The sequence below is a fragment of the Mus caroli genome, unplaced genomic scaffold, assembly GCF_978045245.1.
Source record: "Mus caroli unplaced genomic scaffold, Mus_caroli_1 scaffold_5, whole genome shotgun sequence".
Classification (NCBI taxonomy): domain Eukaryota; kingdom Metazoa; phylum Chordata; class Mammalia; order Rodentia; family Muridae; genus Mus; species Mus caroli.
Window position 1 is genome coordinate 7,945,519 of NW_028227260.1, and position 25,621 is coordinate 7,971,139.

At 41.1% G+C, this 25,621-nt stretch overlaps 1 protein-coding gene across 1 annotated transcript; it reads left to right on the forward strand.

Moving 5' to 3' along the window:
• The first annotated feature begins 333 nt into the window (after nucleotides 1-333).
• Zrsr2 (zinc finger CCCH-type, RNA binding motif and serine/arginine rich 2) lies at nucleotides 334-25,621 on the forward strand. The gene is made up of 12 exons (XM_029473179.2): nucleotides 334-411; nucleotides 584-719; nucleotides 995-1,074; nucleotides 2,408-2,489; nucleotides 4,519-4,627; nucleotides 5,345-5,431; nucleotides 8,672-8,710; nucleotides 9,574-9,692; nucleotides 15,986-16,199; nucleotides 19,201-19,256; nucleotides 19,968-20,077; nucleotides 22,285-25,621. Exons 2-12 carry the CDS (start codon nucleotides 679-681, stop codon nucleotides 22,935-22,937), a joined length of 1,590 nt encoding a protein of 529 aa, XP_029329039.1. The 5' UTR covers nucleotides 334-411; nucleotides 584-678; the 3' UTR covers nucleotides 22,938-25,621.

A 25,621-nucleotide genomic window follows, 5' to 3' on the forward strand; every position in this document is an offset into this window, starting at 1 on the left:
TTTTTTTTGTTTTGTTTTTTCTCTTTCTCCAAGCACAACTCCAGAGCCAGCGGAACAGATCCCGTTCCCCTGCACTTAACGCCGGTCCCTCTCTGCTTCTCAGGAGTAAGAACAAGGGTGACAAACCTGATCCCTTTGGAACCAGAACCAGCGGGCTTTGCAAGGCTTTGCAAAGAGGACGCGGATTCTTAAACTTCATCTGGGGCGCTCGTGGGTGGAGCCGCGGAGAGAGGCGGGGCCTAGAGGCCTAGCCTTGGAACTTGATTTGAGGGGGCGGAGCTAGGCCTTAACGCCTTGAATTCTGGGCAAGGGGCGGTGTAAGGGCGGTGCTAAGGCCGCCGCGAGGCCCCGAGGAGCTGGGGCCCGAGTTTCCGGTGGTGGGAGATCCCCGGGGTCGAGGGGGCGGCTTCGGTGAGGGGACATTTTCTCAGCCCTCGATGCCTGGCTGACTGGCCGAGGGAGGAAATGCTTCTCAGGTCTGCCGCGGTGGCTGCGGCGGCCTCTTTGAGGGTCTGTTTTCTCAGGCCGCGGCGCCTGGCTGACTAGCTGCGGGAAGAAAGCCGGCTCCTTCCGTCTTGGGCAGGTACCGGTTGGTGGCCGCGCGGAGTGGGCGACCGAGGACCTGGGCGGCTGCTTCCGCTGAGACCTTGCCGTGGGAGAGAAGACAGCGACGGCAGTATGGAAACGGCGGGGGCCACGGCGGGGCCGCAGAAACTGAGGTATAGGAAATGACGAGGCGAGGCGATTGGGGCTTCCCGCGCGGCGGGGACGAATATCTCCCGGGCTGCCCGAGGAGATGGGGCGGTGCGCAGGAGGGGAGCGGAAGGAGGGTCGGGGGACGGACGGGGCGACCGGAGGCCGGAGGGGAGCGCGGCTAGCCCGCCTCCTTCCTTTGCCTCCAAGCGCTGTCCTAGGCAGGCGCCTGGCCTGAAGGTGCAGAGCCGGGTGTGCGGATGCTCACTCTGTGTGCGCGTGCGTTTTTTCAATCTTCCAGCCGAAAGAAATACTTGGCCCTCCGGAAGAAGGAGAGACGTAAGAGGCGACGGCAGGCGCTCGCTCGGCTCCGAGAGGCAGGTAGTTGTTGCTCTGGATGTGGAATTGCTCCCTCTCTTTCTGCTCCGCCCTCCCACGCGGCCTCAGACGGGCTAGGCTGCCCTTACAGCCACCACGTAACTGAGGACGACTCTTTCAAACTTCTGATCCTCCTGCCTCTGCCTTCGAAGTGTCATGGTGCGGCGACCATGGCACTTTGCAAGTTGATGGGTTCGTGCATGCTAGGCAAACCACTCTGCCAACTGAGCTACACCCCCAGCCCATGCAGCTGCTTCCCTCGATTTCCTGCCCAGCTCATCTCTGCAGCCAGCCACCGTGCCACTTAAAAATGGCCCGCACATGACAGAACCCGATATTCTAAGTGGTAGAGCTATACATTTAGTAGATTCATAAAATTAGGTGTTTATAAAATGACCAAGCACTTAACAAATGCAGTCAAGAGGGTTGAGCTCCCACAGCAGTACTCGGTTAAGATGATGGCCAGCCCTACCACCAGAGACTGTGGAACAGTACTTGAGAACTAGTTCAGGAGAGGCAGGCTCCAACATCAAGGATGAAAACAAAAAGGAACAGTAAGCTGTTGTGTTATTGATGACAAAACCCTCCTGCTTTAAGTCTGAAGCTGATCTGCTACAATTTCTTAAGCTCATGTCATTTATCCCCTTCCACCTGTCTCAACTGACATTCCTTTTTTTTCCCCCTTCAAATTTAAACTTTGAATAGAAGGTATAAACTTTTCTTCCATTAAAACTACTTTGCCAGATTTTTATTTATTTTTGAAAAGTCTTCCAGTGTACACAGAGTTGAAAAAAAAATAGAACACTTAAATATTCATGAGTACTTCGATAACTTTGCAAAATCATTAAATATTTCCCTCTCTCTTCCCCCTCTCCTCTTCCTGTTTGGTTCTGAACCCGTTGTACAGCCATGCCATGAGTATCATGATGGAAGCATTGATTAAAAAGAAGTGCGGTTAGAGGAATGCTTAAGAACACCCGCTTAGCCAGCGCTCTGGCACTGCACGTCTTTATCCCAGCACTCAGGAGAGAGGGGCAGGGGAGCAGAGTTCAAGGCCCGGCACACATGTGGAAGCTTATAACTACTATTCTTTTCAAGATTTTTTTTTGAGGTAGGATCTATAGCCTTGGCTGGAATTTACTGTGTAGACCAAGCTGTCCTGAACTCAGAGATCCATTTGTTCTGTCTTCTGAGTGCTGGGATTAAAAGCTTTACCACTAGGCCTTAAGTTTAGGTTTTTATCATAATTATAAAGGTTAAATATTTATCTTTTTTTCATGAATAACTGACCAAGGATTGTGAGACTTTATTTAATAAAGTATTTGAATTTCTACAGAATTGTCACAGAAAGAGGAGGAAGAAGATCCTCTTGCTGAAGAAAAACGATTAGAAGAAGAGAGGTTGTTGGAGGAAGAGAGGTCAGTATTAACTGAAACATTTAAACTCATTTTATTGTAATATCAACTAGTAGCAGCTTTTCATATAAAATCTTGTAAAAAAAATGGGTTTTGGAAAATAGCCTCTTATAAACTAAATCCCTAGCTGACAGGCTAAAGTTAGGTGTCTTTTTTTCCTCTCTTTTTTTGTGTGACAAATCCAGACTAGTCTCCAACTCAGGATCTTCCTGCCTTAGCCTACCAAATGCTGGAATTACTGGCATGTGTCATTGTACCTATTTTGTTGTGTTGTTTTGTTTTGTTTTGTTTTCGAGACAGGGTTTCTCTGTATAGCCCTGGCTGTCCTGGAACTCACTTTGTAGACCAGGCTGCTCTCGAACTCAGAAATCCACCTCTGAGTGCTGGGATTAAAGTCGTGGGCCACCACACCCGGCTGTTTTGTTTTGTTTTGTTTTTTTAGTGGAAGTATTTTTTATTTCTTTTCCTAATTGGTAAATATGTGTGTGTATGTATGTATAGTAAATATACATATAAAGTGTTGACATAAAGGCCTAATTCTATTGACAGTATAACGGTAAGCTATATGGATATAGCATAATTGTTTATTCATACTTTTTAGTCTTCTATAGTTCACCAGAGTGGGGACAGTATGGTGATGAGAGCTGTTCTGCTGTGGCAGCAGGAACAATCTAGAAGTACCTGCTCCAGGTGTGTCTGTAGTCAGGGAGCAGGTACTCAGCTTCATTTTTCCCTTTCCCCTTACTACTCCAACCAGGAACCCTAGTCCACAGATGGCTTCATTTAGGGTAAGTCTCCCTCCTCAGTTAATACTTCTGGAAACTCCCTCAACAGACATGACCAGAGCAGTGGTTCATAGGTGATTACAAACCTAGTCAAATAAAGATTTAAAATGAGAATCTTGTGCTGTTGGATGTCTGGGACTTATTGATTTAAGGTGACATTACCTTTTGGGGAGGTATGTTTTGTTTGTATGTTTGTTTTAGGCAAGGGTCTTGTTTTATAAGCTCAAATTAGCCTAGAACTTGTAATCCTGTCTCAGCTTTTCAATTGCTATGATCATTGCCATGTATCACCTGGCTAGTCTGTGCATTTTAAAAGTCAGTTTTATGATTATGGCTCTAAAAAAAAAAACCATGGCATCTTTCTCTATAACCTTTGAGTTTCTATTCCATAGAATCAAGGGATTCCTATGATTTGCCTTCAAACTTTTAAACCTCTAGGGAAAAGTTATGTTGTGAGTTGTGAGCATGTCTTTAAAACAAAAGTTTTAAGGGAGCTGGAAAAAAGGCTCACTAATTCAGAACACTTACTTTGCTATTTCAGATTATCCAAGTTTGGTTCCCAATGGTGACTCACTATCGTCTGAAACTCCTATTCCCCCAGTCTTTTCACCTCTTCTACCCACCAGGCATTCACAAGATACTCATGCCTACTTGCTGACAAACGTTCATACACACACAAATTAAAGGTTTTAAGACAAGATGAAACGGAGTTATAAAAATAAGTTAGTAAATATACATTCAGCCAGGTGTGGTACACAACTTTCATCTGAGCATTGGGGAGGCAGAGGCAGGGGTATCTCTCTAAGTCCAGCCTCGTCTACAGAGTGAATTTCAGGACAGCCAGGGCTACACATGGAAACTCTGTCTTGAAACAAACAAAAACAGAAGAGGATGAGGAGGAAGTAATGTTAGTGGGAAAAGAATGCTTCTGTTAGGAAGAATAATGCTATGCGAATGTGAAAATTCACAGATATTGCTTTGACATGTTTGCCTGAGATGAAAACCACTGGTACTTTCTTACAGAAAGAAAAGGCATAGCAGGTGCAAATGCTTCTGAAAGCCCCAAGTAGTAATTGTAACTAATTTCTGTCCGGGAAGATAGTTGCTTTTCTGAGAGCCACACTCCCATCTTCACTGCTTTATAGAAAATATGTTCAGATTTCCATGTTGTATATTGGTTCCCTGTCTTCTATACATTCTAGATTAATTCCCATTTGTTTTTATGGACTACATCATTATATTAACAGGCAGAGATTACATGAAGAATGGTTACTGAGGGAAGAAAAGGCACAAGAAGAATTCAGGGCAAAGAAGAAAAAAGAAGAGGAAGCTCGAAAACGGAAGGAAGAACTAGAGGTAGACATTAAGTATCTAGTTCATTGAGTAAGTGCTTAGCTGAGCTAAGTCTCTTTAAGAGCTGTTAGGAGAGATGATTAGAGGTCAAGAGAACTGGATGCTCTTCTAAACAACTTGGATTTGATTCCCACACCCTCATGGTGGCTCACAACCATCCATAATTCTGGTCCCAGGGAATCCAATGCCCTCTTCTGACTTTGAGGTACCAGGCATGCATGTGGTACATACATATAGATGTAGGCACAGCACCAGTACACATCAAGTAAAATAAGGTTAGTTAATAATAAAAAAAACCAGGTGTTTGTTACAGGGTTGGAGAGAAGGCTCAGGAGTTAAAAACACTTGCTGCTTTTCCAGAGGACTTGGCTTCTGTTCCCAGGACCCACATACGTGCTTCAGTGTGTATACCCTCACACACATATGCACATACACTCATAGGGACACTCAAATAAAATCTTTTCTAAATAAAAGCTGTCTTTCTTGGGGTATAGAGCTCAGTTATAGAGCTCTTGCCAGGCATGTACAAGGCCTTGGATCCCTTCCCCAGCATGTGTAAACAAAAGGAGAGCTACATATGTTAACATAAAACATAATAGAAACTGATATTGTCTCTCTTTCCAATGAACACTTTCTAAAGCTTTTCAAGTATTTACTCTGTAGGCCATGTGTTTTTAAGAATGAGTGAAAAAAAATTACCTTCTCTTTTTTCCTTTAAAGAGAAAGTTAAAGGCAGAATGGGAAGAACAGCAGAGAAAAGAGCAAGAGGAAGAGGAGCAGAAACGACAAGAGAAGAGAGAAAGAGAGGTGACTTCTGTCATAGGAGGATAGAACCCTGCGTATCTTCTTGGTGTGCACGTGTGAATGTAAAGAGTTTGCAGATTCACTAGTGGAAATACTAGTTTCCAAATAGTTCTCCTCTTGGGGTGGTGCAATGACAGATAACCTTTACCCAAGTTACCTTCCTGTTTATATTAGAGATCGGTGAACATTTTCCTTAAGGGGTAGGTCATATTTTAGGCTGTGATATCTGTATGGCTTCTGTGGACATCCAGCTCTGCCAGTGTACCCTAAAGCAGACATAGATAATATGTATATGAATGGATGTGGTTGTGTTGTAGTAAAACATCTCTGTAAACCGGGCAGCTGCCCTGTTTTACACCCTGTACCACTCTGTGGCAAGTGTGACTTTCCTCTGGTTCTGTCATATATGTGTTGAGTTCTTCACAGAAGAACAGTATTGTGAAAAGTTCCTACACCTACTAAATTCATAAAGAGACTTAATAGCTAATGACGTCTCAGCAAGAATTAGTTTAATAGACATTAAAGAATTAAAAAATTATTTTGTTATTATATCTGGTATCCTGTCTAACTTTGTTGTCAGAGCAAATAATACTCATTTAAGAAATTCTGAGAAACCTGTGCTCACTCTAGGGCACATGCTAATGTCCTTTTCTAACATGCTTCTCTCCCTGTCTCTTAATGCTTATGCTTAAATCATTGTTAAAACCTTCCCTTAATAATCCCCACCATTGCTTTAAAAAAAGAAATTCTGTAATGTATATGTCTATATTGTGTACATTTCCTGGGATTCTTTTTAAAAGCTTGGTTTGTTTTGCTGCTGGTCCTCAACTGTGTATTTGTTTCAAATATAACATGCACAGCTCATCTTGCCTTGAAGATATTTTTTCTCTTTACCCTCACTAAATTTGAATGGCACGACATTCCATAGTCACTCATCTTAAAATGAGGAGAGATGTATGGAAAGGTGGCAGCAGTCTCCACAATCAGGTCGTGTCTCAGACGGCAGTTCCATTGCTCATTGTTGGTAGCATTGTTTGAGCACTGCCTTTCAGATGAGTCACTTTCCAGATGGGATGTTAGGGGCACAAAAATTATCTGTATTGTCATACTTTACAGACGTGAATCAATTCCTGTTTTAACAGAATATTCTTTAACTTCTAGGGATCAGGTAAAAGCTAAGGCTTCTAAAAGCACTTGTTTAAAGGAAGCTTGGTTAAGGCAAAGTGGGTAAAATGAAATCCATTCTAAGCATATATAAAGAAATACAAGACGGTGTGTATCATTTTCATGCTTAGACAGATACAAGAAAAAGCAGTGAAAAGCACAGTCTTGGTTTTCTCCTTGAGTGACTTCTGGATTAGAGTGGCTGAGGGTAAGTCAGCAAAGTAGATCATACAATAGGATGTTAGGCTTATAGAGAAGTAAAAGGAGAGTGGTGTGATAGAATAATAGGAGTCAAGATACTTATTTGAATTGCTGGCCAAGGAAGTCACTGAGGAAGTGATGTTTGAGATAATTAACTGAGTGTGGAGATAGTAGGAGGAAGGGACCTGGTGGTCCCTGAAACTTAGAGAGCACAGGAGACTGGAGGAAGAGCATGGGAGACACTAGGGAGGATCATAATTGAAATTGACTCTTGTCTTATACAATACATCCTGGCCACAGTTTGTCCTCTGTCTACCCGGGCCTCCCTTCTCCCCCAGATCCACTCCCCCTCCCTTTCCTCTTCAGAAAAGAGCAGGCCTCCGAGAGACAGCCAAACAGAAAAGTCAAACAGAAAAAAAAACAAGATAGAATATGACAAGTTGAAAGCTCTCATATTGAGGCTGGACAAGGCAAGTGAATAGGAGGAAAAGAGTCTCAAGAATAGGCTAAAGAGTCAGAGATACACACGTTCCCACTCTTAGGAGTCTGACAAGAACGCCTAGCTAACAGCTGTAACATACATGGAGGACCTAAAGCAGGCCCATGCAAGCCCTGTACTTGACACTTCAGCCCTGTGAGCCCAGGTGCATACTAGTTGGATTTGCAGAAGGAGGCAAAGGCAGGAGGATTGCAAGCTTCTTAGATGGAAAAGAGTTTGGTTTTATTTATCATACTAATGAGAGTTTTTTTTTTTTTAACAAAGAGTGACTTCAACCTGTTAGTATTGTTACTTCCAACAGATTATCCTGATTTTTCTACAAAGAACAGGGACCAGAGAGAATATTGGATGAATAATTAATTACAATGTGGGTGATAATGATGAGGTCAGACCTTCAAACAGATAAGCAACACAGTTAACAGGACTGTAGCTGGCAAATTCTATGGGAGGAAGAAGGGAAGGGAACCGAAGCCATGTTTTAAGGTGTTTTGGGTTTTTTGTTTGTTTTAAACAAATGGGAAAATGGCTGTCCCAGTTACTGAGGATATTTAGGTTGGGTCATGGGGGTGAGGAGATGGAGGAGATAAAGAGTTCTGTTTTGTGAGTGTGGTATAGCATAGTGGTAAAAGTAGAATCTTGGGTTTGATCTCTTAACTCCCAATCAAAACTAGTCACATTAAGCAATAATGACTTTTTTTGGTGTTTTGTTTTGTTTTTGAGACAGGGTTGCTCTATGTAGCCTTGGCTTGCCTGGAACTTATTTTGTAGATCAGGCTGGCCTCACACTCACAGAGATCCACCTGTCTGCCTCCCAAGTGCTGGAACTAAAGGCATGCACCACCACACCTAGCTGCTACAATGACAATTAAGTTGCCAGAACGAGACATACTTACCAAGTAAGCTAAACACAGTCATATGTATGGTTTTGAGGCACTAAGGAATCTAACTTTGTACGTATTTAAAACCAACCATTTAGAGATTTATTGCTGCCTTGTTGGGCTTCCTGTAAAAATTTTCATAAATCCTAGTTACTATCCCTCATGTCTTTGCTTCTGTTAAATATTTGTGATGTTTAATCTAACTTTTAAAAAACAGTCATTATTATTTCAAAAACCAGAACCTGGTATTTATATATAAATATGTTGCTGAAGCTATTATGACTTAAATATTTGCAATGTACTCTATTCAAATTTTTTATTTGAATAAAAATTCTAAGCTCTATATCTTTTAAAACCTTTTTAGGAGATAATATGCTTAGAAAGGAAATCAGAGTCAATCCTTTTCTGTGTGTGTTCACGTGTGTATTGTCATGTATGAAACCGGACATGACTTGCTTGACATCCTGGTTTTCATTAGTCCTATGTTTATACCACTTATAGGAAGCTGTGCAGAAGATGCTGGATCAGGCTGAAAATGAGGTATTTTCAAAACCTTTCATTAAGACTTTGAGATAGCTAGCAGTGGCACGTTCCAGTCATCCTAGCTGGGGTGGGGGTAGGGGGGGGCATGAAGCAGGAGAATGACTGCAAGTTTGCAGCCAGTGTGGCCTACAACAGAGAGACTATTGCCTTAAAAAAAGGTTTTGAGATCAATTGATATTTCATTAGAAACAATAGTTTAAATAATATGGCTTTTGTGGTAGGTGGTTTTGATTATTTTTGGATACCCAGAATCACTTTTATAACCCTTCAGTTATATAACAATAGAAGACAATTGATGTGTTATTGAATCATGTCATGGGCTATACTTGTATCAAGTACTTCAAATGTATCTAAGTGACATCGCATACAGTCCCAAATGGTTGGTTCACCCACTTTGATTCAGAGTAATTTGTAGTTCTTTCTGCTGGCTCCCTACATCCATGGACTCTTTTCAGAATAGATGGATAGAAGACCTTCTTGAGTTCGAGGCCAGCCTGGTCTACAAAGTGAGTTCCAGGACAGCCAGGGCTACACAGAGAAACCCTGTTTGGAAAAGACACACACACACACACACACACACACACACACACGCAAAAAGACCTTCCTAAAGACCTTCCTAACTACATCTGTTAAATTAAGTGACGCCCCCCCCCCAATCAAGAAAAATTACTGGGAGCCAAGAGAGAAATATAGCTCATGTTTCTGAACAATTGCCTATAGTCTTGATTCCTTATTCTAATTTAACTATGCATGTCTAAATGTAAAAACCATTTGTGTTCTGATTAAAATATTTGACTAATTGGAGAAACTGTCTTTCATGGGTTTCACATCACCAGTAAAGTCATGGTTGTTTTTAACAGCTGGAAAATGGTGGCACCTGGCAGAACCCAGAACCGCCCATGGATATAAGAGTACTGGAGAAAGATCGAGCCAACTGTCCGTTCTACAGCAAAACGGGAGCTTGCAGATTTGGAGATAGGTAATGGATTTGGCTTTCTGTGAGAATGAAATTGTGGAAAGTGTTGGGGTTTTGGAAGCGGCATAGACTTTAGTCTGCTATGCTCACCATCACATATGTGGTGCCCCCTCGCCTGCTAACGAAATGGGCTTAACTGAGTGAATCCTTTAGCCTTAGGGAAGACTTACTTTTAGTTAGATTTTTTTCATATAATATATTCTGATCATGGTTCCCCTTTTCCAAAAATTCCTCCTAGATCTTCCCCCAGCTCCTCATCCACCAGAATCCATACCCTTTCTTTCTCATTAGAAAACAAACAGCATCTAAAAACCTCAAATAAAAGCCAAAACAGGCCGGGCGTGGTGGTGCACGCCTTTGATCCCAGCACCTGGGAGGCAGAGGCAGGCAGATTTCCGAGTTTGAGGCCAGCCTGATCTACAGAGTGAGTTCCAGGACAGCCAGGGCTACACAGAGAAACCCTGTCTCAAAAAACGAAACGAAACCAAACCAAAGCAAAACAAAAAAACCCCAAAACAGAATAGGACAAAATAAACAGAAAAAACACACATACACACAGATAGAGAGACACACATTCTCACACACAGAAATTCCATGAAAACACAAAAATCAGACACACACACATCCACACACGAGAATATATATATGCATGCATGCATGCATGCAAAAGGTTAAAAAAATAAAACCCAAACCAACCAACCAAAAAACAATGTCTGAAGTATTTGTGACAAAAAAAACAAAACAAAAAAACTCCCAAAATACCATTGAGTTTGTTTTCTGTGTCCTTAAGTGTGGTTTGTATGCCTAGTGAGACTCTAGTAGGACCCTTTGCTTGTTGGTTTCTTCCATGCTCACATGAGTCCCAGGAAAACAACTTGGGTTGGGGAGATTAGATATTGGAAGTGATTAGAATAGCCAGAAATACCTTTCCAAGAGTGAATTCATACCCTAAGTAGTCTTTTCCAATTTGGCATGAGTATAGAGATGTTTATGAAAGATAGTATTGTAGCAAGTAGAGGAATAGGCTTTTAATTCTCTGCTGTCAGTATGTTCAGACTTAGGAATCGACTCCTTTGGTTTTGTGGCAGGGAGAAAGTTTACTTAAATTCTCTACATTGTAACTCCCTCATCAGGGAAATGAAGATGATGCACAATCCTACCTTTTTGAGGTGCCTTGGAGGCTGAGCTGAGCATGGCAAACACACAGGGCTGGGTGCATGGGTCCTGAGTTTTCATCACTTTCATTGTTCACTATTTTTGTTGTTACTGTTGTCATTTCCTGATATGGTCATGCTTCTTGCCCTCCAACTTCTTTTTCAAAGGTAAGATACACAGAGACATAGTATTGATGTTTTCAGTCATTTAGCAACTAGTTGAGGTAAGGCAAGGTAATGATGATATTTTATACGATGACTTTATGTAGAAGTCAAAGGAAGCAAGCACTTCCTACCAGTAAGTAAATCTGTTGGAGGCATCGTCTAATTACTGCTTCCCCATTCTGTGCCAGACAAGAGATAAGCTGAAGCTTGGCTTTTCTTTTTCTTCTGGGGTTTGTTTTGTTATTTTGTTTTTGTTTTTGTTTTTGAGGTCTTACTCTGTAGTAGGCTTGGAATCCATGTCCCTCTACTTCCAAAATGCTGAGATTAAAGGTGTGTGCTACCAGCCGGGCAAGGTGGAGCATGCTTTTAATCCCAGCACTCGGGAGGCAGAGGCAGGTGGATTTCTGAGTTTGAGGCCAGCCTGGTCTACAGAGTGAGTTCCAGGACAGCCAGGGCTATACAGAGAAACCCTGTCTCGAAAACAAAAAACAAAAAACAAAAAGATGTGTGGTACCATACCTAGTAATCATTTGGTTTCTTGAGACAGTCTCATGGAGCCCAGGCTGGCTTTGGACACTCTATGAAGCCAAGATTGGCTTTGGACTACTGATCCTCCTGCTACCATATCCCAAGTGTGTGCCATCATGCTGAGCTTATTTCTTATTTTTCAAGAGTACTAGCTTTAGGCTGGAGAGATGGCTTGGCCCTTAAGAGTATGTGCTGCTTTTCCGAGGACCTAAGTTCAGTTCCCAGCTCTGTGTCAGGCAGCTCCAGAGGATCTGATACTTCTTTGACCTCTACAGGTACCTATACTCATGTATACTCTGCAGTACACACAACTGCACATAGTTAATAGAACTTTGTAAGAATGAAAAGACAGGAGTAGTTCCCAACCCTGGACACACGGGGGAATCCTGTCAAAAGGAAAAAGGCTAAACAAAACTGTCTCACCTCAGATTTCGTAAATCAGAATTGTAGAGATGTGTAGCGGGTATTTAGATGCTTCCAGCTATTTCTGGTGTGCTCCAGGATTGATGTATAATATGTAATACCTTGTGAATTTGATGGCTAGAATTGTGGATTGCCAGCCTGTCTGTGACTCAGAATCTGGTAAAGAAGTAGAAAGGGCTTCTTCTGAGGGACTGGGGGAACTGAGAGAAGGAGGCTACCTTCCCTTTCGTACCTTTAGAAACATTTTTTCTAAGAAAATTCAGTCTCAAGTAGAAATAATAAAACATGGCTTAAGAGTCAGTGAGATGGCTCTGTGGGTAAAGGTGCCTACTGCAAAGCCTGATTACTTGAGTTGGATCCCTGGATCTCCAAGGTGAAAAGAGAGAACCGACTCCTTCTAGTGATCCTCCAACTTTCACATTTATGCTATGGCGTGGTGCATCCACACAAAATAAATAATGGTCTGTATAAAACACCTCCTGCCAAAGAAATATGTTGAACAGATGGCCAAATGAGCCCCAAATATGGTTCCCATTTGCATGGGTAGTTGAACCAAATTGCCTTTAAGGTTTTCCAGCTGCTCTTATTTATGATGCATTTCTAATACTTCTTTGAAATTTAAGATCTGTGGAAACCAGATTCAGGGGTTTCCTTTTGGGTATGAGAAAAGGATAGGTACATTAAATAGTTTTATGAAAACTAGACCTGCAGTTCCTTGTGAAAAATAGTGTCCTTTCAGGTTCTCAGACAACATCTCTGACAGTCATTAAAACAATAAAATACGGACAGTGGTCAGATTACTTCTCCTTGTCAGAGGCTTATGAAACTTTACCATCACGAACATCAGAGGATGAGAACAACTTGGCTATTTGCATTGTTCAAGTAATGAGTTGGGGCATAACATTGTGTGAACTTAGTAGTTCTGGAAGCCAAAGCTGTCTTTTCAGACAACACTGTTGTGCTTCCCTTTGCAGAGAGGCCAGATCCCTTACTTCAAGTGACACAACTAGGTCATCTGCATTACAGTTGGCCACGTGCCAGAGAGACATTTCCATTGCTTGTTCTCTCTCTCTCTCTCTCTTTTCAAAATGAGGTCTTAATCTATAATCCAGGCTAAACTGGAACTTGTCCTGAGTAACTAGGATTAGAGGCATGTAAACACCTTGTCAGGAAGAGAAATAATAATAATAATAATAATAATAATAATAATAATTCCTTAACCTAAGCATTTTTTTTGGATGCTTGCTTTTGTTAAACTTTTTGGTTGTAGTTTTTAAAAAATTCTTTGATAATTTCATACATGTCTGTAATGTATTTTGATCATATTCACCTCCATTACTCTCTTATCCCTCTGGATCCCTTCTTTCCACTACATCCTCTTTGAATGTCTTTTCTCTTTAAATAACCCACTGAGTTTAATGAGTGTTGCTTCTATGTGCACAAGTGTGAGGTTATTTACTAGATGTTTTGGCAATTTACTAGTGGTGACATCCCTAAAGTTCTCTATCTAGCAGTTGTTGACTGCCAGGGACAAGGCCTTTGAGTACCTTTCCCCTATCCATGTTAGGATGTTGACGGGCTTGATTGTATGCAGGGCTTATGTCTTAAGTCACTTTTTCTATTGCTGTGAAGAAACCAAGGTAACTCTTATGAAAGAAAGCATTTAATTGGGCCTGGCTTACAGTTTCAAAGTGTTTAGTCCATTATCATCATGGTGGGAAGCAGACTGACATGGTGATGGAACAGTAGCTGAGCACTGATCCAGAGGCTACAGGGAGGGGCAGGGCTGATAAGGGCTTTTGAAACCTCAAAGCCCACCCCCAGGGACACACCTTCACTTATTAGGCCATACCTTCCTAACCCTTCCCTCAACAGCCTACCAACACGGACTAGACATTGAAATATATGAGCTTATGGGGTCCATTCTTATTCGAACCACCACATCTTGCAAAGGTAACCATAGTTGCTTTGAGTTCGTGAATGCAATGGCCATGTTGTGTCTAGGAAACAGTGTTTCACAATATTCAATTCCTTCCACTAGCACTTATGTTTTTCATCTCCTTCTGTGATGTTCCCTGGGCTTTGGAGCAGTTTAGAGGTGAGCATTCAATAGCCACTTATTCTTAGCACTTGGTCAGTTATTAACCTCTGTCCACTACAGAAAGAAGTTTCTTTAACTAAGGTTGAGAGCAGCAGTAGTTAGGTGCTAGGCCACAGAGATACCTTATTTACAACTTTGTTGTTGCTTTGTCTTGGGTGGTCTAGACCTCACTATGTAGACCAGGATAGCCATTGTCCGGCCAGGGCCATTGTACCCTTTTTTCCTCTTCAATATTCCCTACTTTTAAACTTCCTTCCTAAGTTTTTCTTTCCCTTAAGTTTGTCTTACTGATAATCTAATTAGCACCCCATCCAGGAAAATTTTATTTCGGACTTTGAACTGTATTATCTCTTCTACTGCTTGCTTCAAGAGAAAGGAGTAAATAAAATCCTATGATTTTTTTTTTTTAAAGTTACTCTAAAACAGCATAGTTAGCTTAACCTTGTTCCATTTTAAACTATGAAAAGAGATTGTTCTTCACAGTTACTAGTTACCTTACGTGAATAGCAATTAAGTTATATTTATTATCCTCTATAATGGACCACATGCCAGAGGTCCTGCTCTTCTCCACCACATGACTGGGGAAGGTGTGCTGCTCTAGGTTTCAGCTGCCTTTCAACTGTATTGCATTCTTTTCTTGTTGCTGTGGGATTTAATGGAGAAAGAGCTTACTTGGCTCATAGCTCCAGGCTTACAGTCATCATTGTGGGGAAGCCAAGGTAGGAGGGACTTAAAGCAGCTAGTCAAGGGTGGTGATTTAATGCATGCGTGCCTATGCTATTTGACCTCTCCAGGGTCCCCTGCCCAGGGAATAGTCCCACTCATAATTAAGGTGGCTTTCCCCACATCAATTAAAGTACCAAGGCAGTCAATCCCTCACAGACATTCTCAACCTTAGCCTAGACAATCCTTTCTTAAGACTCCTTTCTCTGATGATTCTAGATTCTGTCAAGTTGACAATTAGAACTAGCCATCACACTTTGCAAAGTGAAAAGGTACAAGTACCATCAGCCTCACTAGGTGGTTAAGGATCAGAGTGGAGAAAATACTTAAAATACATGAAACTTTAGAATGATGCTATATGTAGATAAAATGACAATACTTGAGTAACTGGAAAATTTTAAATTATCATATTGTCTCTTTTAAAATTAGAACTTTAAAATTTTGTCTATCAATCATCTCTTCTGTCTATCAATCATCTATCTGTTATCTATCTATCTATCTATCTATCTATCTATCTATCTATCTATCTTTGAGATATTCTCTCACCTTAAAACACTGGTTGGCCTGGAACTCATAGTTCTGCCTCTGCCTCCTGGGTGCTGGGATTAAAAGTGTCCACTACAGTGCCCAGCTTTAAAAAATTATTTATTATTGTAATGTGTAGAGAGAGTAGTGTGTGTGTGTGTGTGTGTGTGCGCGCGCGCGCATGTGTAGGAGGGGGGATATGGAGATCTAGGGATCAAATCCAGATCATTAGGCTTATGCAGCAAGTGCTTTAACCCACTGAGCTAGCTCACTGGTTCAGATTACTGAATTCCATAGGCATGAAAATCAGTTGAAGATTGTGTAGAAGCAAAATATATTTCTACATACAGCATCTTATTCTTGTCACTGCAATCTGTCACATGACTGGGCCTTCCTTTTCCCAATAGTTCAACATAGAGAAATCTCTATGAACATGTTCAAAGGTTCTTGAATGGCATATGACCTTGGAATCCATTCCTAATCTTATATTTCAGGGAGAAATCAGCCAGTTTTAGAACACTTTGCTTGAGTGCTGTAACTGAGCCTCTAAGCAATGTTCATTACTGTGTAGTTAAGGCTAAACAGCCATGTTACTTGAGTCTTGCTCTTGAACTTAATGGTAAGCTTTTAATGTGTGATTTTGTTATTGGACAAATGAATTCACTTTTCTTCTGCAGGTGTTCACGTAAACACAACTTCCCCACATCAAGTCCCACCTTGCTGATTAAGGGCATGTTTACAACATTTGGAATGGAGCAGTGTAGGAGGGATGACTATGACCCTGACTCAAGCCTAGAATTCAGTGAAGAAGAGATCTACCAACAGTTCCTAGACTTCTATTATGATGTCCTGCCTGAATTCAAGAGTGTGGGAAAAGTGATTCAGTTTAAGGTGAGCACAAACTGGAATGGGACCTGACACATCTCCTGAAATAAGCATACAGGGGCAGAGCTAGGGCTTAGGCTGTTCACTTGTCTTGTTCCATATATGCCTGTCTGAGGCTGAGCATGGTAAACTTGGTAACATTGTCTTCCTTTCCACTCCTCTACCCTGGACAGTGCCATGTAGATACGCTCGGAAATCATAAGCATGTGTTGGCATGTGTTCTGAATGCTAGGGCCTGGGTTGGAAAGGACTCTCTTGTTCAGTGCCTTTGTGTTACAGCTCTTTCCAGAAGTTGAACTCACTGTCAGGCCTGGTGTACATAGCCATCCAAGCCTTCACTTAGCTGCTGTCTCTGATGGACATGGGTCCTTTCCTTCCCTCATTCAGCGCCTCACCCAGAACCCTGTTATATATACCGATGTTCAGTTTCACTCACTGAGGAGGGTGAGATTTGGCTTCTGCTATTCCAGGGACTCAGTGGCTGAATCCCAACATGTAGGCCTCTTACTTTGTCTGTGAGTTGATCATATCTGAACCTGAGTGACTTTGTTATATAACGACAAGGGAAGTACCCCTTATTTTGGAGAAAGTAGGAATAAAGCCATAGGTCTTTTTTCTTGCTGTCAGAAATGAAAGTATATGGTTGGACTAATCAAGTGCTATGGATATTCAAGAAATCTGAGATTACAATCTGCTTTCCAGATTTAAAATATAGTCTTTAAAATTTGGTTTCCAAAGAAGGGGAAACAGAACATAATATTATAAAAAGATAAAGGAGAAACTAGAAAAGGGCAATTAAATGGGGAGGGGAATAGGCTTTTTGTTTTTAATAACATTTAAATTTTAAAGGTGGTGGTGACACACACCTTTGATCCCAGCACTTAGGAGGCAGAAGCAGGGAGGTCTCTGAGTTTTGAGGCCAGCCTGGTCCTCAGAGTGAGTTCAGCAAGGCTATACAGAGAAATCCCTTCTCAAAAAACCCAATAAATAATAAATAAATGGATGGATAGATAGATAAACAAATACGCTACACAGAGAAATTCTGCCTCAAAAAAAAACCCCAAATAAATAAGTAAATAGTAGATAAACAAAGTTTAAATTTACAAGAAGTAAAAATTGGTCTTCCTCTTGGGCTGGCATGATGACTCAGTGAGTAAAGGCACTTGCCACCAAGTTTGACAAAGCTAAATTTAATCTTCAGGACCCACATGGTGGTGTCCCAAGGATTGAATGTAGGGCCTTGTACACACTGGGCAAAAGTGCTGTAGCACTTTTTCCTTTGAGACAGGGCTCACTCTGCAGCTCAGGCTGGCCTGGAGCCATAGTAATCCTCCTGCCTTAGCTTCCTTATTACTGGGATTTTAGACATGCGCCACCAATCCTGACTGGATTAACTGATTTTTAAGGTCCCTAGGCATGGGTGACATGAACTGCTGAGGCCCTTTAGTCTTCCTTCTAAAGATGGCATTACAAATTGAGTAGGATCCTGTCCCCCTTAGGATGTTCTAATAACAACACCCTGAAGTAAGATGGAATAGCTTCATTTCGAAGATTAAAGCTAAACACTAGTAGGGATATTTAAGAGATATTTTTATGTCATTTTAGACAAATCAAATTTGTAATTTTTGAAAGCAGTGATCAATTATTTATCCCTACTTATACGAAAATGAGGTATTATTCACAACTATATGATGTAAACTCTATTAATATCAAGATGAAGTAGAAAATATGTACTAGTAAAACTACTCGTGAGAGCAGTTCATGTACAGCACAGTGAAGTGGGAACCCATAAATCAGCATGCTCCTTCTGTTTATGCACACCAGAGAAGGCCTTACATCTACAGAGATGGCTTTGTCAATGGGAGAGTGCAAGCACTGTAGAGAAGTATGAGCAGACATAGAAATAGGATTTGATATGTATACTCTATAGTAGTTGAGGCATTAAGCTTGTATTACTTGACAAAGAATAAAGAATACCATCTATATAGAAATTATAGAGCCAGGCATGGTGGCACTCTCCTTTAATCCCAGCACTTAGAAGGAAGAGGTGGATCTCTGAGTTCAAGACCTACATAGTGAGTTTTAGGACAACTACAGTTGAGTTTAAATTGAGGTTTTGTTTTTTGGGTTTTTTTTTTTTTGTTGTTGTTGTTGTTGTTGTTAATAAAGACAAATTGGAAAAACATCTGGACACACTTGCTGGTATTGCTTTGTACCTTTAAAATTCTGAATGAGACAGGCTCTTTCTACAGAATTTTAAAATACAAAGCAATACCAGCAAGTGTGTCCAAACTTTTGACATTGTGACACAATGTGATCTACAGAGTTCATGCCTGAGAACTACAATTGAGCTGACAGAAGCAAAAACAAATTAGAAAAAATCATAATGTTTTAATTAAGTTTGTGATTTTTGTGTTTGGCCACATTTCTGTCAACTCATAGTCCACAGGAGGCTACATGTGTTGGCTATATATTCAACCTGAATCAATCAATACACACACACACACACACACACACACATACATAAAACTTTTATATATCATTTTGGTTACTATATATTTATGTGTATGATATATTTTTAGAATATATGTATGCCTATATGTATACATGTATCTGTAAAAGTATACATATACATACTCTATATTCCAAACAGAAGCATATCCGTACACACACACATAGCAAGTGCTCTTAACTGATGAGTCATCTCTCCAACCCCTGTATTCTATTTTTTGTACATTTTATGTACATGTTATGAAACATTTTATACTTGATAGGGTTTAAAACCAACAAACAAGGATCAACAGAGACCAGGCTGTGGGAATCTGTAATGTTGTTAGGTGCTTAGATTGGCCTTGAATTGATAGGAAAGTGTTCTGCCTATCTTGGACTCTGAGGGACTATTTGCCTGGACAGGATGCATGTGATCATTTGCTGCTTTTGAATACTTTGTATGTGTATGTGTGTGTGTGTGTGTGTGTGTGAGACAGAATTGTTCTTTGTTCCTTAGGTCAGCTGCAACCTGGAACCTCATTTGAGGGGCAATGTGTATGTTCAGTACCAGTCGTAAGTATTGGGGACATACATACATACATCGTCCATGTTTCAACATAGCTACGGCATTGTTTCTTTGATGTCTCTCACTGACTATGTAGCTTTCCTATGCATGATACTTTTCAAAATGTCAATATGAAGAGCTCATAAACAGTCAAGATTTGAAAATAATACACTTTTATTTCATTCTTTTTATACTTCTGTAGTTTTGATTCTTTTATATAGTATAATCTTCATAAAGATACAAACTGAATAAAGGCTAATTGGAATAGAGTAGAAAATACCAATCTAAGGTACAAAGGGTTAAAGCTCCAAATAGTGTGCACTTGACCAGATAGCAATGTAGTTACTAAGTCATTCCTGCATGTATTGCCATTTCTCTAAGCAGTGCCATGGCTAATGGCTTCAATTAGCCATTGTAGTAAGGACAGCAGAGAAAGCATGGGTTCTAACAAGGGGAAACACTTTTGCAGATTTAATGGTCAAATCGCAGATTAAGAAGCCTTAACTCTAGCCAATTTCCATGTGACAAAACTTTTCAGAAGTCAATGACAAAGGTCTCTGAATAAAAAACTAGGCTGTGGGAATCTGAATGCTCTGAGATCTACCTAGACAATACAAGAACTGAAGTCCTACAATAAGCGGACAGGGGCTAGTTTAGAATAGGCCTGCTCTGCTTGGGAGAGTTACTATAAAGCACACCCTTTGATTTTTGCTTCCAAGGGAAGAAGACTGTCAAGCAGCTTTTTCTGTTTTTAATGGACGATGGTATGCAGGACGACAGCTCCAGTGTGAATTCTGCCCAGTGACCCGGTGGAAAATGGCAATTTGTGGTAAAAGCCGATGTAGTGGTACCCTTCCCCCACAGCTAGCTGCACTATACAAAAGGGAGCTTCATAGGAAGAAAACAGTATTTTAAAGGGATGAAGCACAGTTTTTGTCTCATACTCCAGATGAGGAGTTCTGTAAAGGACACCACAGTTTAGATATGTTTTAGATCTCTAACAGGTCTGTGGTTCACTATATGGATGAGATAAATGTCTGAGGTCACACTGTATTGGTGACAGAATTGCAAGTTGATTTTCAGTCTTCAGATCCTCAGTTCTGGGTTCTGTGTGTGACACTGCAGCAGCATCTAAACTAAAGATACCCACGCTAAACCATGTTGCACTTTCAAAGGTGTTTTCTGTTCATTGGCTTTCCTCACTTGAGCTGTTTGTTTCAGGCTCAGTCCCTACGCAGTCTTCCATCATCACCACCGCAATCATTACCCATGGCTAACATTTCCCACATTACTTGAAGTAGGTGTGGATCAGTTTAGTTGTACATTGGGTGCTCTCAGTTACACTGACTCATCTGAGAGCGGCTGCCAAACCAGGAATGATTCAGCACTGCAGAGTAACCAGCTGCTTTGAAGCTCTCATCAGTTTCTGATTTCTAAGAGTGCCTAGCCAGATCAATCTGCAAGTTCCCCAGATGAAGAGAGCTCTAATACCTCAGGGATATACTTCTCCCTTCTCTCTGGGTTTTTCTGCTCTTCCTTCCCAGGTGCTTAAAACTTGAGTAAAAAATATGTAATTTATCAAGCAAGTCTAAATCTTTAACAGCCTTCTCTTAATGGATGCTGTCATTAAGAAACATTTCTGACGGGCATGGAGGGTACCACCTTACATTCCAAAACTTGTCTAGGGAGGCCAAGACAGGATTGTGAGTTCAAAGCCAGCTCGGACTATATAGTGAGACCTATTCTTGAAATAAATAAACTAATTTATTGATCAATTTAAAAAAGGAGGGGCTAGAGAGATGGGGATCTGATATCTTCTTTTGATCTCCATGGGCACCAGGCATGTATATAATGCACATATGTAAACACAGTCAAAACACTCACATACATAAAATAAACCTTAAAAGTTTCAAAACTAAATAAAAAAACCTGGGCAGTGATGGTGCACATCTCTAATCCCAGCACCCTGAAGGCAGAGACAGGTGTTTTCTCAGTGAGTTCTAAGCCAGCCTGGTCTACAGAGGGGGTTTCACGACAGCCAGGGCTACACAGAGAAACCTTGTCTTGAAAAATCAATCTCTCTCTTTCTCTATTATATATAGGAATACATACATACATATATATGTATGGAATTTTAAAATTCCTTGCTAGGAAAGTGAAAACCACTATTACACCCTAAGATTAAGGGTTGGAAGCTGGGTGTGGTGGCTCACGCCTTTAATCCCAGCACTTGGGAGGCAGGGGCAGGCAGATTTCTGAGTTCGAGGCCAGCCTGGTCTACAAAGTGAGCTACAAAGTGAGCTCCAGGACAGCCAGGGCTACACAGAGAAACCCTGTCTTGAAAAACAAACAAACAAACAAAAAAGATAAAAGATGAAGGGTTGGGCACATAAACAGGATGGTAGTATATTTTTTTATCGGAAGTTTAATTTTGCAAGTTTCTAGAGTTCTAGAAATGCAGGCTGATTCCAGTGATAGACTTGAGTATAACTGAAACCTCAAACCAGGAGCTTTGTTTCGTTAAAAACAGCAACAAAATATAAAGAGCTTTAGTATTTTTCTCAGTAACTAATAACTTTTTTGTCTCATTATTCTGGTGTAGCTTCTTTCGAGAGATCTCTAGATAGCTACCAACGTCTAATCAGTTACATCATTTTATTATTCAGCCTTAGTTCTTGATAGATTCTCCATACCAGTACCCGATCACAAAGGTCATCTGAAAATACTTTCAGCCACAAAAGTTCCTTTATTTTGTTTTCTTTTTGTGTGTGTATGTATGTGTGTCTGTTTTAGAGATAGGACCTCATGTATTCCCAGGCTGGCCTTAAACTCACTATGTAGCCCTGGCTGAACACTAGTGTGTCACCATGCCTGGGTATTTATTATTTTTATCTTGTAAAGAACGTTGAAGGATTCCCCCACCTATGTTAGACCTTCTTCAGAGCAGTGTATGAAAACAATCCATCTTCAGACTTGAGAAACAGAACGAGTCGCAGTAATACAGTGGTAATTGCTGCCTCTCACTTGCCCTTACAGGCTTATTTGAAGTCCAGCAGTGTCCAAGAGGAAAGCACTGCAACTTTCTTCACGTGTTCAGAAATCCCAACAATGAATATAGGGACGCTAATAGAGACTTCTACCCGACTCCAGATTGGACTAGCTCCTCCTTCGGTAAGAATTCAGAGAGGAGGGAAAGGGCCAGTCACTATGATGAATACTATGGCAGGTCAAGAAGGAGGAGGAGGAGCCCGAGTCCGGACTTCTACAAGAGAAATGGTGAGTCTGACAGGAAGAGCAGTAGTAGACACAGGGTGAAGAAATCTCACAGACATGGAATGAAGAGTCATGAGAGGCGCAGTTCACCCAGTAGAAGAAGAAAGGACCACAGTCCGGGCCCCTGGAGCCAGAGCAGGAGGAGCCGCCGTAGTAGGAGTCGCAGCCGCAGTCGGACCCGAAGCCGCAGTCGGGGCCGGAGCCGGAGCCGGAGCCGGAGCCATAGCCGGGGCCAGAGCAGGAGCCGGAGCCGGAGCCGGGGCCGGGGCCGGGGCAGGGGCAGGAACCAGAGTAGGAACCAGAGCAGGAGTTGGAGTCAAAGCCGTAGCCGGAGTAGTAGCTCATCAAGGTCCAGAAGTCGTGGCAGGAGGTCAGATAGTAGAGACAAAACCACCCAGAGTCCCAAATCTAAATAAACTTGGTTGTTTTTAAATATGTCTGTCCTTTTATAGCAGCTACTCACCTGTATAGATTGATGATGCTAGCTAAATGCTATCCTGTAAAGCATACTTTTTGAGAAATTAGACACACACACATGAAATTACTTGTAATCCTAACCTTGAGAGCATCAGTTAATGCTGGAATGATGCTTTACTATTTTTGTCCGTTTTCTGCCTGCGCACCTCTCCCCCCTCCCTCCATCTCTCCTTCCATCTTTCCCTTCCTCCCTCTCCCTCCCTCTTTCTCTCTGTCTCTATGTATGTGTGTGCATATGTGTGTATTCAGAGGACAACTTTTAGGGGTCATTTACACAACGTGATCCAGGAATTGAACTGAGGTGAAGCTTTGACACCAAGGACCTTTACTCACGGAGCCATCTTTTCAGCTCACCTTTTGTCTTGTTAGGGGTCCACACCCTTTATTTTTGCTTAATGCATATGGGTGTTTTGCCTGCATGTATCTATGTGCAGCATTTGTGAGCCCAGTGTCCGTGGAGGCCAAAGAGTATGCCAGATCCGCCTGGACCAGAATTATAGATGATTGTGAACTGTCATGTGGGTCCTGAGAATTGAACCCAGATCCTTTAAAAGTACTCTTAACCACTGAGCCATCCTTCCAGCCCTACACACTTTATTTTTTAATTCAAAGGCCATATTGCTTTGATGGTTTTCACTCAATTGTCGTCTCATTTCGTCAATCTGATGCTTAAGTCCCATAATTCTTATTTTTACTCACTACATAGAGTATATCTACCAATAGACTTGACAACATTCCTAATGGATTTTAAAGGTGACCCTCTTATTTCTTAGAGTAAACTATATCAAGAAAGGTAATCCAGGTTTCCTCCCAGGAAGACTCCAAGAATCACTCTAACCTTTTAGCACTCACAGCACAGAATTAGAATTTTCATCTTTCCGACTTTAGCAGGTTTTAGGTATTGAAGTGAATGTTTTTATTATCACTAAGTTTTTCTACTTACTGGCCATTTCTTTTAAAATATTCTATTTTATTTTTCTATATGTAAAAGTTGATTTTTTTTTTCTCTAAAACTTACTTCCTATTTCAAAATTTTGAAGTACCATTTCCATACTTCTCTTTCCCCATCTGAGTTCCTCCTTCACGTGGGGGCTGTCAGGGTATATATTGAATAGTGTGTTGTGAAAGTTTTTTATGAAGAGGTAAAGGATTTTGTCATTTCCCAGGAAATTAGAGTTGTCACTGTTGAGTACATGCAGTGTTAAAATCAGTCCTTGTGTATGTAACCACCACAAGAGTGATCAGTGAATGTGGTGACTATCGGCTCGGCTCCTGGGCATTATCCCAGCTTTCCTGAGATGCTTGCTTCTCAGACTTTCAGTGTCAGGCTTTGGGCCTCCAAATTCAGTGTCACATGGCATTTAGCAACCTGACATTTGAGAATTCAGTAAAGATGCATACAAGTCATGTGCAGTAGCTTATGCCCTGCACTTGGGAGGCGACTCTGCCTCCTTTTTAAAAAGAAAAAAAAAAAAAAAAAAAAAACCAAAACAGGTACAAAGTGCTCAAAGTTTAACAAAATCCAACTTGTTTCAATTCTAAATGCCTGCTTCATCCCCAAAATGATAGGTTTCTAGATTTATTTGGTTTATTAATACTGTATGGCTTTAAGTACAGTTGGTATTTTTAAAATACTGTTCAAACTGCAGCTAAGATTATGTAAAGATAATTTTGTATGTGTGGTGCTGAAGCTTCAAACATGGTAGGCAAGGCTGCTCCCACTGAGTTACATACCCAGTCCTAAAGCTGAGAATTCTTAGATCATGATGGGAAAGGAAATAAAATCCATCTTGAACTCAAGACAATTAAGCAAGTTAGGACCTTCCCCTCCAATGTTAATGGGCCTGTATAGAGTACAAGGGACGTTTAGAAAATCTGATTGGGTCATTACCCTGGTAGTAACGTTGAACCTACATTTTCCATAATGAATGGGTGCCTGCATATGTCTCTGATAAACCTGATTACTACTTATCAAATCTGCATCACTGACAGAAACCAACAGGCTTGATAGTGAACAGCTGCATTTACAAAGGCCCTTTAGACCTACAAAGGCCTCTTTCAAATTTGCTGAGAATCCTTCCCTTGATGTTAAATGTCTCCCGTTTAGAATGCAATAGTTCCTATTTGCAGCAGCAGCAGCAAGGCCCCATAGCCATACTCTTCCTGTAACTAGAAGTTTTGGTTTGCTGCTTACGTTAGGCAGCACAGTCAGCAAATAGGAATCTCTTTCTGTTGCACAAGCTAGCAACTTTCTCATACGTACGAGATGAGGAGTTGTCATTTGGCTATCTATTGACTATCTGGAATAATTGAGTTGCTAAATCAGAAAGTGTATAAAAGTCAACTGTATCATGGCTTAAAAGCAGCATTTATTAATTGAAAATGTGTTGTAAGTAGCGTAGAGTCTATGTGATTTTGTTTTACTGAGTTGAAATACATGAACGTTCCTTGATCCTTCTGCTATTTTTGTGTGTGCGTGCAAGCACCATCACATTTCCCTGCAGGGCTGGGGTGTCAGATGGAGAGGAATTGTTATAGTGGAAGAAAAGAGAACCCTTCCTTTAGAAGATCTCCCTAGTTCAACAAAACTTTTGGAAAGAGAAAAGTACACCACAGTGTTTGC